The sequence below is a fragment of the Artemia franciscana genome, chromosome 14 (assembly GCF_032884065.1).
Source record: "Artemia franciscana chromosome 14, ASM3288406v1, whole genome shotgun sequence".
Lineage (NCBI taxonomy): Eukaryota > Metazoa > Arthropoda > Branchiopoda > Anostraca > Artemiidae > Artemia > Artemia franciscana.
The window spans coordinates 9,571,899-9,585,489 of record NC_088876.1 but is presented as its reverse complement, the minus strand read 5'-3'; the positions used below and the strand labels follow the sequence as shown (position 1 = coordinate 9,585,489).

General features: G+C 36.0%; 1 protein-coding gene across 3 annotated transcripts in view; it reads right to left on the bottom strand.

Annotated features, from left to right (window-relative positions):
• LOC136035286 (mediator of RNA polymerase II transcription subunit 16-like) overlaps nucleotides 1-13,591 on the bottom strand; it is a 105,386-nt gene that overhangs the window by 73,077 nt on the left and 18,718 nt on the right. For 2 of the 3 annotated variants that reach the window (XM_065716970.1, XM_065716969.1), the window contains exons 4-6: nucleotides 10,002-10,242; nucleotides 6,626-6,775; nucleotides 129-307 (exon numbers count right to left, since the gene is read on the bottom strand). In XM_065716970.1, coding sequence (XP_065573042.1) covers nucleotides 129-307; nucleotides 6,626-6,775; nucleotides 10,002-10,242 — 570 coding nt within the window. Of the gene's footprint in view, nucleotides 1-128; nucleotides 308-6,625; nucleotides 6,776-8,404; nucleotides 8,848-10,001; nucleotides 10,243-13,591 lie in introns of those variants that run through there. The other variant, XM_065716971.1, reaches the window with a different exon arrangement.

Genomic DNA, 13,591 nt, shown 5'->3' with positions numbered 1-13,591 from the left:
ATATTTCCTCTATTTGGTTTTGACGTTAGTAAGATTTATTTTTGTATGACGTTGTAAATAAACATAAATTAGGTTAAACTTTTTTGTATGACGTTCTGAATAAACAGAAATTAGGTTAAACTACTTACAATAGTTCGGAAGATTGGCTCTGGGGGTACGGACATATTTTTCAAGAAGAACATGTTGACACCTGACGATTTTTCACGAACCTCGAAGAGCTGAAGAAGAGTTTCACCGTTAGATTTACTTATCACAATAAGCGACTTCGGGTCATTTCGTTGGCTGAACTGAACATCAACAATAAAAGCTGAAATATCATAGATATTACTAAAGCGGATTTTATTATTTAAATGATTAATGATTATTTAAATGATAAATGATTAATAATTATTCGTTATTTAATTACCCTATCTATTTAATCATTATTAATTAATTATTCAATGAACTTATTACATCAATAGTAGAAACAAAAAAACTAGTTGATATTTCTGTAAACAGGAGTTTAGAGAGAAGCAACCACCTTTTAACGGATATGCTACCACATTTTAGAGGATGTTTCACTCAATTTAATAGATGTGCTATCACCTTTCAATAAATATGCCATCATCTTTTAATGGTGCATCACCACATTTCAACGGATGTGCCACCACCTCAATACCGAACTGAAAAAAAAAAAAAAAAAAAAATCAACCGTAGTTTCTTGAAAATTGAATGATTAAGTGAAAATTGATGATTAATTTTGTAAGTCTTACTTTCAAAATTCAGCTTTTGAGTGCCATATTTACAACTACTTGAATAAATGTAAATATTCTCAGATGCAATTAGAATGATTATTACACATTTGATTTGGTAAGATCAATAAAATCAAACTAATACATCTTTTTTAGGCCACGACCAAAAACTGAATGTTCATATTTTGTAAAGTACACAGTGGCTGCTTTAAGCCTAGTCTATTTCACGTAACCTTTTTACAGGATAGAGAAATTGTCCGTAGGACTTTTATTTATCGACAATACAATGTTTGACTCATTTTTTGTCGAAGTAAATATCATCCTTTGATAACACCAATTAAAAAAACAACAGATTTCCGAAACGAAAATTTTCAGAGAAAAGTAAAGAGCCACATTTCAACCTATGGTGAGTAGCAATGAAGTCCAATAATAATTCCAACTTACAACGGAAAGAAATTACAATCAGTGACTAAATAAAACCCGAAACAAACAGAAATTGTGTTTTTAGTTTAAACTCGGTATTCTGTAGGAAATCAATGTTATGCACAGCGTTTTAAATACTCTTAGCCTCATTCATTTCATTCATTCATTTCAGTCTGTCGAACGAACTGAGAATTTTATCCTTGTCGACATTAAAGTGTTAAATTTATTCTCTATCGACAAAAATGTCATCTTTTGACAATATAAAACAATTGCATGTTCTCTTCTCTGTCGTGATTTTTTTTTTTCTCTGACCACATCGATTTCAGCGGAAACGAGGATCGAATATAGCTGGAAAATGGCGACATTTATGCTGACAGATAAAGCTAGAATCGAACGAGGTTGGCAGCAAGTCTATTCTAGATAATGATAATGAAAAAAAAAACACATATCAAGTTAGCCCATTCTAAGTTTAATCCTTGCATCAATAGAGACCTTCTGTAGCTGTAATATTTGCCCCGAAATCTCACGCATACTAGATTCTAGCTAGATTTGAGATTCCTTCCTCCCCCTCGGATTAACAAAAATGTCTCAGACTGGGGCCAAAAATGTTAGGGCCGTTGGGATGACCGACCCACACTAGTGAGACCGCCAAATGAGCATAAAAGTCAGTCCTTGGAGGATTATGAGACCACAAGCTTCATGTATATATGGAGGGTCATTCAGTCTCTCTCTCTCAAGAATGTTTAGAATATTCCTGTGGTTTCTCACATATCTTTTGGCAGTTTAGCTATTTTTGCTTTTCTTTAGGATTCAACAGAAAAATAGATTTCTTAGAACGTATGTGACTATCCTTACTTATCTACACATGAGCATCTAGAAATATAATGGCGTTATAAACAATTATATTGAATTCTACTGCAAGGATTAATGAACACTTGGAGTAACTGAAAGGGGAAAAGACAGTTGACAAGTGATTTTTTACTTATGAATCTTTAATGGACCAATCTGGAACAAAATGTGACTGAGTACGTTACAAAAAAAGCTAATCTTACAAAACGAACATTAATATTTCATACTGGACACAGCATTCCCACAACCAGGAAGTGTACTTTACAGAAAACGGTAAATTCGACACGCGCAGCGAAACCACACTCGCCGAGTTTATCTCAACTTTAAGATTTTCAGGGAATTTACTGGATTATTACACAGGAAATCTACTAGAATTCTGATAAGCGAACCTAACCTGTACCTGCCGGGAAACTTGCAGTGCTACTTTGGGAAATCCCGGCAAATCTTAGAAGGTTCTATAAAGATTCTGAACCTCTTCCCCCTGAAAAAAGTGTCGGAACACCTCTGTATATGGCGGGAATTAGACTCAGTCGCAGTAAGAGCTTATAAGGATATTCAAGTCACTTGCTTCATGATTTATACTTGATACTTTTTTACATTATGCCCAGCATTACAACTGAGTATACAAGAGAAGTTATGGTTTACCTATGATTATATTATCGCCGTCTTATTAATCATCATAAATTGGGTTTCACCAAATTATCCCTGAGGAGGGTAGGATTCCAATGTAAAGACCATTCGTTGGAGCAAAATTGTAAGATTAAAACTACATTATTCTTCCTTGAATAAGAAAAAAATTGTTTTACATTAACCTTGAATTCAGTCCCTTCATTGAAAAAACATATATATTGTAAATAACAATTAATAACAGGAGACCGAGCTTCGCTCGTACCCTGGCACTTGGCAGCCTTGTATATACTTCATTCTCGCTATAGCTTGTCTTATGACCGCACATCAATATGAACTTCGGCATGTGTTATGGCGCCGTATACCTAGATCGTTTTTTTATGCATAAGCATAACTATTGTATTTTTCTTTAATTTGTTTGTGGACATGGCACCCACAAGAGGGGCAGGGGGCGCCAGCGCCCCTGCCATTAACATTTTTCGTTTCTAAGGGAAAATTGTTTGAATATCAAAGACAAATAAGAGAATTGGAGTTTCAATTAAATACTGGAAATAAAAATCGATATAATTAAATGATCCCTGGATCATTCCAGATCCCCCCTACCAAATTCCATGAAAAAACTACAATCGATTTGTCCTATCTAGCTATAGTACAAAACATCATTACAAAACGCAGCAAGTCTTATTTTCTTTTTCAATGATTTCTTTTTCATTCAAGAAATTATATTCACTGTATATCTACCTTCTTTTTTTTCAATGATTCCATTTCTTCCTGTTTGCAGATGTAAAGGGTGTATTCATTTTCAATTTTGAAAGTTTTAAAATGAGAGAATCTAATATTCAATAGATGGATAGATTTTAGGAAGTAAAAGCACCTCAAATATCAAGAAAAAAATTGACCTGAACAAGTGTGGCGAAACATGGAAGCATAGAACATTTTTCAAATTTGCCATTAACTAGGTTCATATTATTACTTGATGAAAAGGTTTCAAAGGCAGTATATTTGGAAAAAATATTAATTTGGAACATGTTATGAAGCGTAATGGACCACTATTTTTTCTTATGTTAAAAACGAGCATGGATTATTTGAAGAAAGATTATTGGTTCAAAGTAATTAGCAAATTTGACACTTAAAACGATTTTTTAAAATTTTAAGGTTACTTAATAATTTTTTTCCAATAAATGGCGGGGGGGGGGCGACTGCCCCCCTCAAAGACACCACTGGCGACCATTAGTGCTAAGAACAAATTGGTTCCACAAAGTTACTGTTTCAAAAGAAGTGAAAAAAAAGCTTTAAATAGGCAAATATATTTACAGAATGAAAAACAATTAAAGTACAAAAAGCAATATCAGCCTTTACATTATAATTTCCCTTTCCTTAAGAAGTTTCACGGCGTATAGAATACGGAACATTTAATGGTTTTAATTTCTTTCCGCAAAACGCAATTAGCCTTCATGGATTTGAATATTCGGGAACAATTATCCGACAATTTTCATTTATCTCATGAGCATCAACAGAACTTCACCTTGATCGTTATGTTCCGTAGTCTGAAACATTTTTGTTAAACATTGTTGAATAAAAAATTGTTAAAAGTGCTGAACGTGAAAGTTGTGCCATAATAGCAAATACTAAAGGCTAAATTAAACTGAGATACATGTACTTTTCCCATCCTTTGCTTTGGATTATATACAAAAAACAAGCTTTTTTTTCAAATGAAAGTAAAGAGCAACATTAAAACTTAAAACGAACAGAAATTATTACGTATATGAGAGGTTCACCCCATCGTCAATACCTCGCACTTTACGCTAAAGTTGGAATTTTGTTCCAATTATTTAAGAATGACCCCTGAGTCACAAAAGCCGTTTAATTAGAATAAATAAAACTTTTGAAAGTACTTACAAAACTTTAGCAAAAAACCGAGGTATTGACAAGGGGGCGAACCCCCTCATATATGTAATAAATTCTACTCATGTTAAGTTTTAACGTTGCTTACTTTCAGTAAAAAAAAAATTATTTAATTTTTGATCGTTTTTTAAATAATGGTGGGAAATCCGGCGCCCCTTTCAAAGAAAATTATCTCCTCCCATGAAAAAACTCATTCATGGGAAGATCCACATAACCCCGACCCCCACACTAGAAAAAATATCCCCTAAAAACGTCTATACTTTCCAATAGCCAATACTTTATGAAAACAATTGGCAAAATACATAACTTGCAGCCCTTCCTCCGGGGACTGTGGGGGATTAAGTCGTCTTTAAAGACATAGCTATTACATTTTACGACAATGCTGAACAAAATGGCTATCTCAAAACTTTGATCCAGTGACTTTAGAAAAAAATTAGCTTGGGAGGGGTGCTAGTTCTCCTCCAACTCTTTGGTCAAATAAAAGGGGCCCTAGAACCTTTAATTTCTGTCCGAATGAGCCCTCTCTTAACGTTCTAGGACCACTGCGTTGATGCGATCAACACTGAAAAAACAACAACACAAAAAAAATAAACCCGCATCCGTGATCTTTCTCCGGCAAAAAATACAAAATTCCACAATTTTGCAGATAGGAGCTGGAAACCTCTACAATGGAGTTCTCTGGTCGCCAAATATGATGGTGTGATTTTCATTAAGATTCTATGGCTTTTACGAGGTGTTTCCACCTTTTTCAAAAATAACACAAATTTTCTCAGGCTCGTAACTTTTGGTGGGTAAAACTATGCATGATGAAACTCATATATTTAAAATCAGCGCAAAAATCCAATTGTTTTGATGTATCTAATGGTATCGAAATTGAGTTTTTTTTTTTTAATTTCGCCTACTATTGAGTATATAGTATATATATAGTACTGTATTTGAGTATATGGGCTTTACTAAAAAATAGAGAAATTGTGCAATAAGCAATAATTTACATGGTTAAAATTGCCGCAATGCTTCTATTCCGACTAACAGCTCATCACACCAATAATCCACCTGAGACCATTAAAGCACAAAATATAGTCATTTTCTTGGCTGAATTTACCTCAAGACTAGAGTACACATTTTCTAAAGCCGCATTGCCTTCCAATTTACAATTAAATGAAACAAAAATATTGAAAAACCGGAAATTATAAGACAGTGAACAACAGTAGAAAAAAAACAAAAAAGGTATTTTTCAACGAAAACAGTCTTTTAAAATCTTGGTCGGGCAAATAACACCTGTTAGCCTCCCCGCCTCCTAAGTGATGCCTCTTGGTGGGGCATATGACACCTGTTAACCTCCCCGCCCCCTAACTGATAATGCTGCTTAATGAAATACCATGAATAATGCAAGCTAAATTAATATTTATATTCTACCAACGCTTTTCCAGGCTTATCGAGCGTGTAATAATTATCACGCTTATCGAGATTAAACTTGGTATTTACGTAACAGTAATCAAAACCACAAACAAGAGCATAATATGATCAAAAAACTGCTGGATAAGACCTTCTTCTCCCAACAGAATAACAGTCAAGGCCCTCCAGAAAGTTAAGATGTTTCTAAGAGATCTATATATTAGAGTGAAAAATCAAGATATCAAGTGTTAGACCGTTGATACAATTCCTAGGAGTGTATATTTTTCTGCGTATTTTCTATGACTACCTTGATCCTAATAAGGCCGTTAATGCCAGATTTGCCTCTCACTCAATCGAACTATCTGTCTTGGCTTTTCTACAATTAGCCATGGCTTTTATGCCCACAACTACTTGATTTTTACTTTTTTACTTACTTTTTTATTGACTTATGAAAATTTTACCTCTTTTTTATTTTAACTATCTGAAGAGTAGGGAATATTCAAAGGCTAAGTTCTTACAACAAAGAAGTTGAACTACCATCCAATTTTGCCCACCGCCGACAAAGCCGGATCAGTTTCTTGGCTGTATTTAACGCCAAAGAAGATATTTTTCAAGCGAAAATGTCTTGCGGTAAAAAGGTTTCAGCCACCGTCCCCGGAGCCTTTAATTCCTGATGGTAATGTTAAAAAGAGTACCTTCATTACTATTTACACCCGCTTTGAAGCTCCCAAAATTTTCGCAAACCGCTTTCGTCGAAGCACCTCCAGAAGGCTTGAATGCCACCTTGAAACAACGGGCAGATTGGGTTACATCTACCATAGCCGTGCATACTAGGATATCCCCATCTAGAATTAAAGAAATCCGATGATTAAAACAAGTAAAAGCCAATTAATATAAAGAATCTATCACTTAAGTTCCCCAAGAGAAGGAGGAGGGGGGATATCTCTCTCTCTCTCGTGCCTGAGTGTCTAAGTGTCTGTAAAACTGTCTTTGTGTCTTTTTTTGTATCTTACTCGGTATGTTTGTCCGTATTTTTCGTCTCTCCCTCATTGTACCTGTTTAATCTGAGCGTCTGTTTGCCTGTCTCTGTCTTTGAATGTTTGTGTGTCTGACAATGTGTGCTTGTATGAATTTTCGCTTCTCTCTCTCTCTCTCTCTCTCCCTCGCCTCTCTCCCCTCTCCTCTCTCTCTCTCTCTCTCTCTCTCTCCTCTCTCTCTCTCTCTCTCTCTCTCTCTCTCTCTCTCCTCTCTCTCTCTCTCTCTCTCTCTCTCTCTCTCTCTCCTCTCTCTCTCTCCACTCCTCTCTCTCTCTCTCTCTCGCTCTCTCTCCTCTCTCTCTCTCTCTCTCTCTCCTCTCTCTCTCTCTCTCTCTCTTCTCTCTCTCTCTTCTCTCTCTCTCTCTCTCTCTCTCTCTCTCTCTCTCTCTCTCTCTCTCTCTCTCTCTCTCTCTCTCTCTCTCTCTCTCTCTCTCTCTCTCTCTCTCTCTCTCTCTCTCTCTCTCTCTCTCTCTCTCTCTCTCTGTGCCTGTGTGTCTGAACGTCTGTATATGTATCTGTTTTTGTGTGTTTATTTGTCTGACTCTGTATGGTTGTAAGTATTTTTGTCTCATATGTGCATATGTGTCTGAGCGTCTGAGTATGTGTCTGAGTATTTTTGTGCATATGTGTCTGAGCGTCTGTTCTCTCAATCAATCAATCAATAATTTTATTGGTCCATAAAAGTGACACGAAAGTGCCCGTATGGAGTAAAGGAAAAAAAAGAGAAGAGAAAAAAAAAGAATCAGACTATGATAAACAATACTAAATAAACGCACAATAATATGGGTGGCTAAGTGTTTGTGTGTCTGAGTCTGTGTCCTTGTATGTGTTCTTGTCTCTCTCTCTCTCTATGTGTTTGAGCATCTGTCTCTGTGTCTGTTTTTGTGTGTCTAACTTAGTGTGTTTTTTTTTGTCTCTCTCTCTCACTGTAACTGTGTATCTGAACGTCTATTCGCCTGTCTCTGTGTCTGTAGTTGTGTGTTTGTGTATTTTTTTTCTCTCTCTCTCTTTCTGTGTGTCTGAGCGTCTGTCGCTGTGCCTGTCTTTGTGTGTCTTTTTTGTCTCTCTGTGTCTTTGTGTCTGTTTTTTTTTCAGTTCAGTTAACTCGGGTTTATTAAAAAAATAAATTATAAAAGTCATAACACACATAATCTCTCATCTCTATGCAAAAAATGAATATCGAGTCCCTTATCGCCTCAAAACTAAATACGCACTATGGCTCTCCCTCCACTCTTCCATACAACCATGGCCCCTACCAACAAAAACATCCTTACAAGTCCCCATCTTTTCATCCAGGAGCAAACCACTATAATCCCCACACAAAAAACTCAATAATGGCAGAAGTCACTTAACTATTTAAATTCTTTATTCAATTAAAAATAATTAAAAACAAGATAATTTTCATTCTCTTTTAGAAAAAACCAAGGGAACTCCTACCTTTCAGTTCAAGCGGTGGGGTGTTGCAAGCCTTAGCGCAGACGATGTCAGGCGAAAAATCCGACCTCACTGTTGGCGTATGTCGAATATGGATCTGTGCAGATAGTCTTGTAATTGAAAGATGCTGTTCGGCGACCAAACGGAATAGATTCCTAAAAGGCAGTGGAAGCAAGTCGGAGAGGAATCTGAAAGAGAAAACCAAGCAGGAAAGCTCAAACAGCGACTTCAGCGAGAGATAATCTTCTGTGTGTTTGAGTATCTTCAAGGCATTCTTGTGGATGGAATCCAGTTTTTTAAGATGGGATTTGAACGTCGACTGCCATACCATTGCGCAATACTGTAAGTGGGGTTTAATGAGCGCATTGTAGAGAGGGGTAGACGTTTTATGTGGGAATGTGTGCTTCAGTTTCTTCATGATACCCAGATCCCTTGAAAGCTACAATCCTACAGCATGGATGTGAGGAAGGAAAGAAAGGTTTTCATCCACTACTACTCCTAAATATTTTGCACATCCATTTGCAGGTCATTGAACCTTTCGACGAGACATCACAATTCCTGCTATTTCCGGGTGAAGAGTCCCTACCCTCGAAAATAATAGGATACAAGATTTTTCGACATTGATGACAAGTTTGTTGGTATTTATCCACAGATAGGTCTCTTCTATGATGTTTTCAAGCTTCCACAAGAGTGAAAGTATGTCGAGTCAGCAGCAGGTCTTTGTAGTGTCGTCAGCAAATGCTATAAGTTCATCTTGCTCGTTAGCAATGTCCTCAGACGTTTGATCAAAGCATAGGTTACAGCATTTTGGAACGTTATGGTTCGGGTTAAGGATACGAGTTAGGTCATTTACAAGGACTAAAAGCAAAAGATGACCTGTTAACCTGTTTCTGTTTTGTGTGTCTGACTGTGTGTTTGTAGGTCTCCCTCTCTTTGCGCCTCTGTGTCTGAGAGTCCGTTTGCCTGTCACTGTGTCTGTCTTTGTGTGTCTATCTCTGCGTGTTTGTATGTTTGTGCGTGTCCCCACTTTTTGGTATTGCTATTTTTTTTTTTTGAAAAAAAGTTTGAATAATCCGGGCAGAAACAAAGAGATGAGAAAAAAAACAGAGCAATTCCGCTGTAGCATTCGTATTTTCAGGAAAAAATTCGAACAACTCTAGTGGAAACAAAAGAATGAGAAAAGAAACAGAACAATTCCGCTTTGGTGTTGTTTTTTTTTCAGAAAAAGAGGAACAGCCCTAGTTGAAACATAAGAACGAGAAAAGAAACAAAGATTTGCGCTTTAGTGTTGCTATTTTCAGGAAAAGTCTTTTGGGCGAAAACATCCCCTCCATGGGCATCATAAACATATGATGCCCAAGTTAGGAATATATTTCGACTACTTGACAGTCCAAACTGATGACCTCAGTAGGTAAATATGTATATTTAGCACAGAGTATACAAGTAACACAAATAGTTTACATTAATGAGCAGCTAGTGAGCCCAAACTGATCAAGAACTTTAACTATACGTCACATAACAACTTTCATTAATTTCAGCTTCACATTAAATAGAGACCGATAATGCCTTTAATGTGCGTTGTAATAAAATTCCAACTTACTTTTGGCGTATGCAAAAGACGCATGCGCAATTCTTAAACGAACATCTCCGAGCATAACCGAATAAGTCTCAATTTGATCGTCATCATTGAAACACTTCAACGTCATTAGATTAGTACCAGTTATCACAAAAATACCATCTTGAGAAGAGCCTCCAAAGTTCCGCTTTGTAGCATTCATGTGCTTACTCCTATATTTTTCATGATACCAAGATCCACCTCTTTGCTCAAACAAAATATTCATCTAAAAGGAAAGACAAAATGCTCAATTCTACCATCTGAAAGTGCAATATAGCAACAAAAATGAGACTATTGGTGCCATTCATGCTTTTTTTTTACTTTTATACAGGCCGGACAATTTTTTTCTTTTTTTTGAGGTGGAGGGGGTCAAACCTGGTACCCCCTCCCACTCCTCCTTGGATACTGCCCCGTGAGAAGTTAAATACACTTTGCAATATTATGGGACAGAAATTACAATAATGATCACACAAAGTTTGGTAAATTATATTAACTATGCATCTAAAATCCTTTCAACGTCCTTCAGTTTTCTAAAATGTGTAAGTATATCATATAGGACAATATTTCCTATAGGATAATATAGGATAACAAGTTTTGAAATTTGTTCCTGAAGGACTGTCGACTAGCTTTAGAATTTGTATCATAAATTGAACTTATCCGCTGTATAGAGAAAAATACTCGAGTTCTGGGGTTCATGTTATAGTTTATTTGTTCTTCATTTCGACTAATACTAAAGTTTGTAAGGACAATATTTCCAAAAGGATAATATAGGATAACAAGTTTTGAAATTTGTTCCTGAAGGACTGTCGACTAGCTTTAGAATCTGTATCATAAATTGAACTTATCCGCTGTATAGAGAAAAATACTCAAGTTCTGGAGTTCATGTTATAGTTTATTTGTTCTTCATTTCGACTAATACTAAAGTTTGTAAGGACAATATTTCCAAAAGGATAATATAGGATAACAAGTTTTGAAATTTGTTCCTGAAGGACTATAGACTAGTGCAGAGGATTTCTGATTATCGCCATAGAAGACTTGCATCATTACCGCAAAGTGGCTTGAGCTCACATCCTTTCGAAAGTTATGTCCTAGGGGCATATAAGATTTTTATGGTATGAATGATCGGGTGAATTTTAGAAGAGGCTCATTTGATTGTAAATGTATGGCTCTAGTAAGATTCAAACATGACTGAAAGCAACTAGCCCTCCCCTCCCTGACATGCTCTTTTCCCATAACTCATTCAATTGAAATTGTGTTATAGCTTTTATGTTACTAATAGTCCAAAAATCATATAACAATGTTTTTAGGGTGGACACTATCCCCCAGAACCCATGGTCCAGGGTTGTAAGCTACGCCCCTGGGCTTACAAGGTTTTTACGAAACGGGTGGTTGTATGAACTTTGGATCGGATGGAGCTCATATGATTGGAAGTTGGAAGTTTTAGTGCCTTTTTAAGGGTAAAAAGGCATATTTATTCGAATATGCATACATATTCGAAAGAGTGCATCAAACCACTGTGCTGCGGTAACTACTAGGGTAGCCATAGGGTGGCAAGAGTGAAAGTTCAAATACCTATCATTGTGGGTAGGCTTTCTATAAACTGAAAAAAGTAAATTGAACTCACTTTTGATCAATAAGATCAAAATCGTTTGCTGCTCAAAACGCACGTAAAGCACAAGGCTCATATGAGCGGTGAAAACTTTACGGAAACATACTTTGCGAACGACTTTGCGAAATTTATGAGCGCCGTCTGAGCCGTCCATGAGGGTCAAAGAAAAGTTTCAAATTGTCGTGATGTAAGACACCGGATTTTATTATAGCCTCCAATGATTGGCAATCGTTTTGGTTCTGAAAAATACATTTCATGATTGTTCTGTAGACAGTTCCAAAGCGAAGCAATCTTGATAGTATTAGGACTATAGACTAGCTTTAGAATTTGTATCATAAAATGAAATTATCCGCTGTACAGAGAAAAATAATCGAGTTCTGGAGTTCATGTTATAGTTTATTTGTTCTTCATTTCGACTAATACTAAAGTTTGTTTTTACTATTTAATATATTACTCATAATAAAATTGTAAAATTTCATTAATAATTGAACTTATCTGCAATTTCTATAAAAGATCAATTTATATCCCCTTAAACATGTTGCCAATCAGATTGTTAAAATCCCAAAGAGAACCTAGCAAAGAAACATTATCTGGAAACGAATCTTCGAAAATTTCCGATTTTCGGTAGAGTGGGGGGGGGGAGGGAGAATTCAAAAATATCTTCCCGGAGCAGAACTTTAGGCTCTAAATTTGTTCCTGAAGTTTTCTTTAATTTAGTTCAAATCATTTTTGATGAATCATTACTCATTCAACTAAAATCATGGAAATTTCGCTATTTTTCTTAGAGTTAGGGGGGGGGGATTCAGAAAGATCTTTTGAGAGCATAATTTACGATCTTATTTCAGTGCTGAAGTTTCAATTAATTTAAAAAAAACCGCAGTAATATAGGTTGGCCTTAACGATTTTGAAAACCTAATTTACGTGATGTTTAAATACCAGTGCGAAATTCAAAATAACGAATCCCAAAAACAATGTCTATCTACCCTCAATGATGCAGTTGACATCTGATAGCCACTTTGTACCCATACAGTTCTCTCATTGAAGGACGGCTCAGACGGCGTTCGTGAAGTCGCTCGCAAAGTTCGTAAAGTTGATTCCTTCCGTAAACCTTTACGTGAGCAAGCATTAAAGTTAAACTTTAGTTAACTTTTTTCGTAAAGTTCATAAAGTTGACCAATAGGGAAAAAGTTCCAGAGCAAAACTTTTAAACAGATTTGGAAATGTGGAATCAGGAAACAGAAGATATGCTGATTTCTCCAGTCCAAGAAACGCCTGTCAAATACCAGTCTTCTCAAGGAAAACACAAAGACAGGATCTGCATTGAAAACAGATTCAAAGAGATCAGCGTTTGGTGATCAGTTTACAAAACTGAAAAACCAGGGAATCTTGATATGCTTGATCCTGAAAACAGAATATGTAACAAACCCGTATGCCTCATTAAACTATACTCACACCCCAAGCTCCTTATTTCTTCAAGACTTCATTTCTCCGAAATATGAAATGCTTCAGAAATTTGAATAGTTTGCTGCTCAAAACGCACGTAAAGCACAAGGCTCATATGAGCGGTGAAAACTTTACGGAAACATACTTTGCGAACGACTTTGCGATATTTACGAGCGCCGTCTGAGCCGTCCATGAGGGTCAAAGAAAAGTTTCAAATTATCATGATGTAAGACACCGGATTTTATTATAGCCTCCAATGATTGGCAATTGTTTTGGTTCTGAAAAATACATTTCATGATTGTTCTGTAGGCAATTCCAAACCGAAGCAATCTTGATAGTATTAGGACTATAGACTAGCTTTAGAATTTGTATGATAAATTGAAATTATCCGCTGTATAGAGGAAAATAATCGAATTCTGGAGTTCATATTATAGTTTATTTGTTCTTCATTTCGACTAATACTAAAGTTTGTTTTTACTATTTAAAATTGTATATTACTCACTATTTATATTGTAGATGGTGG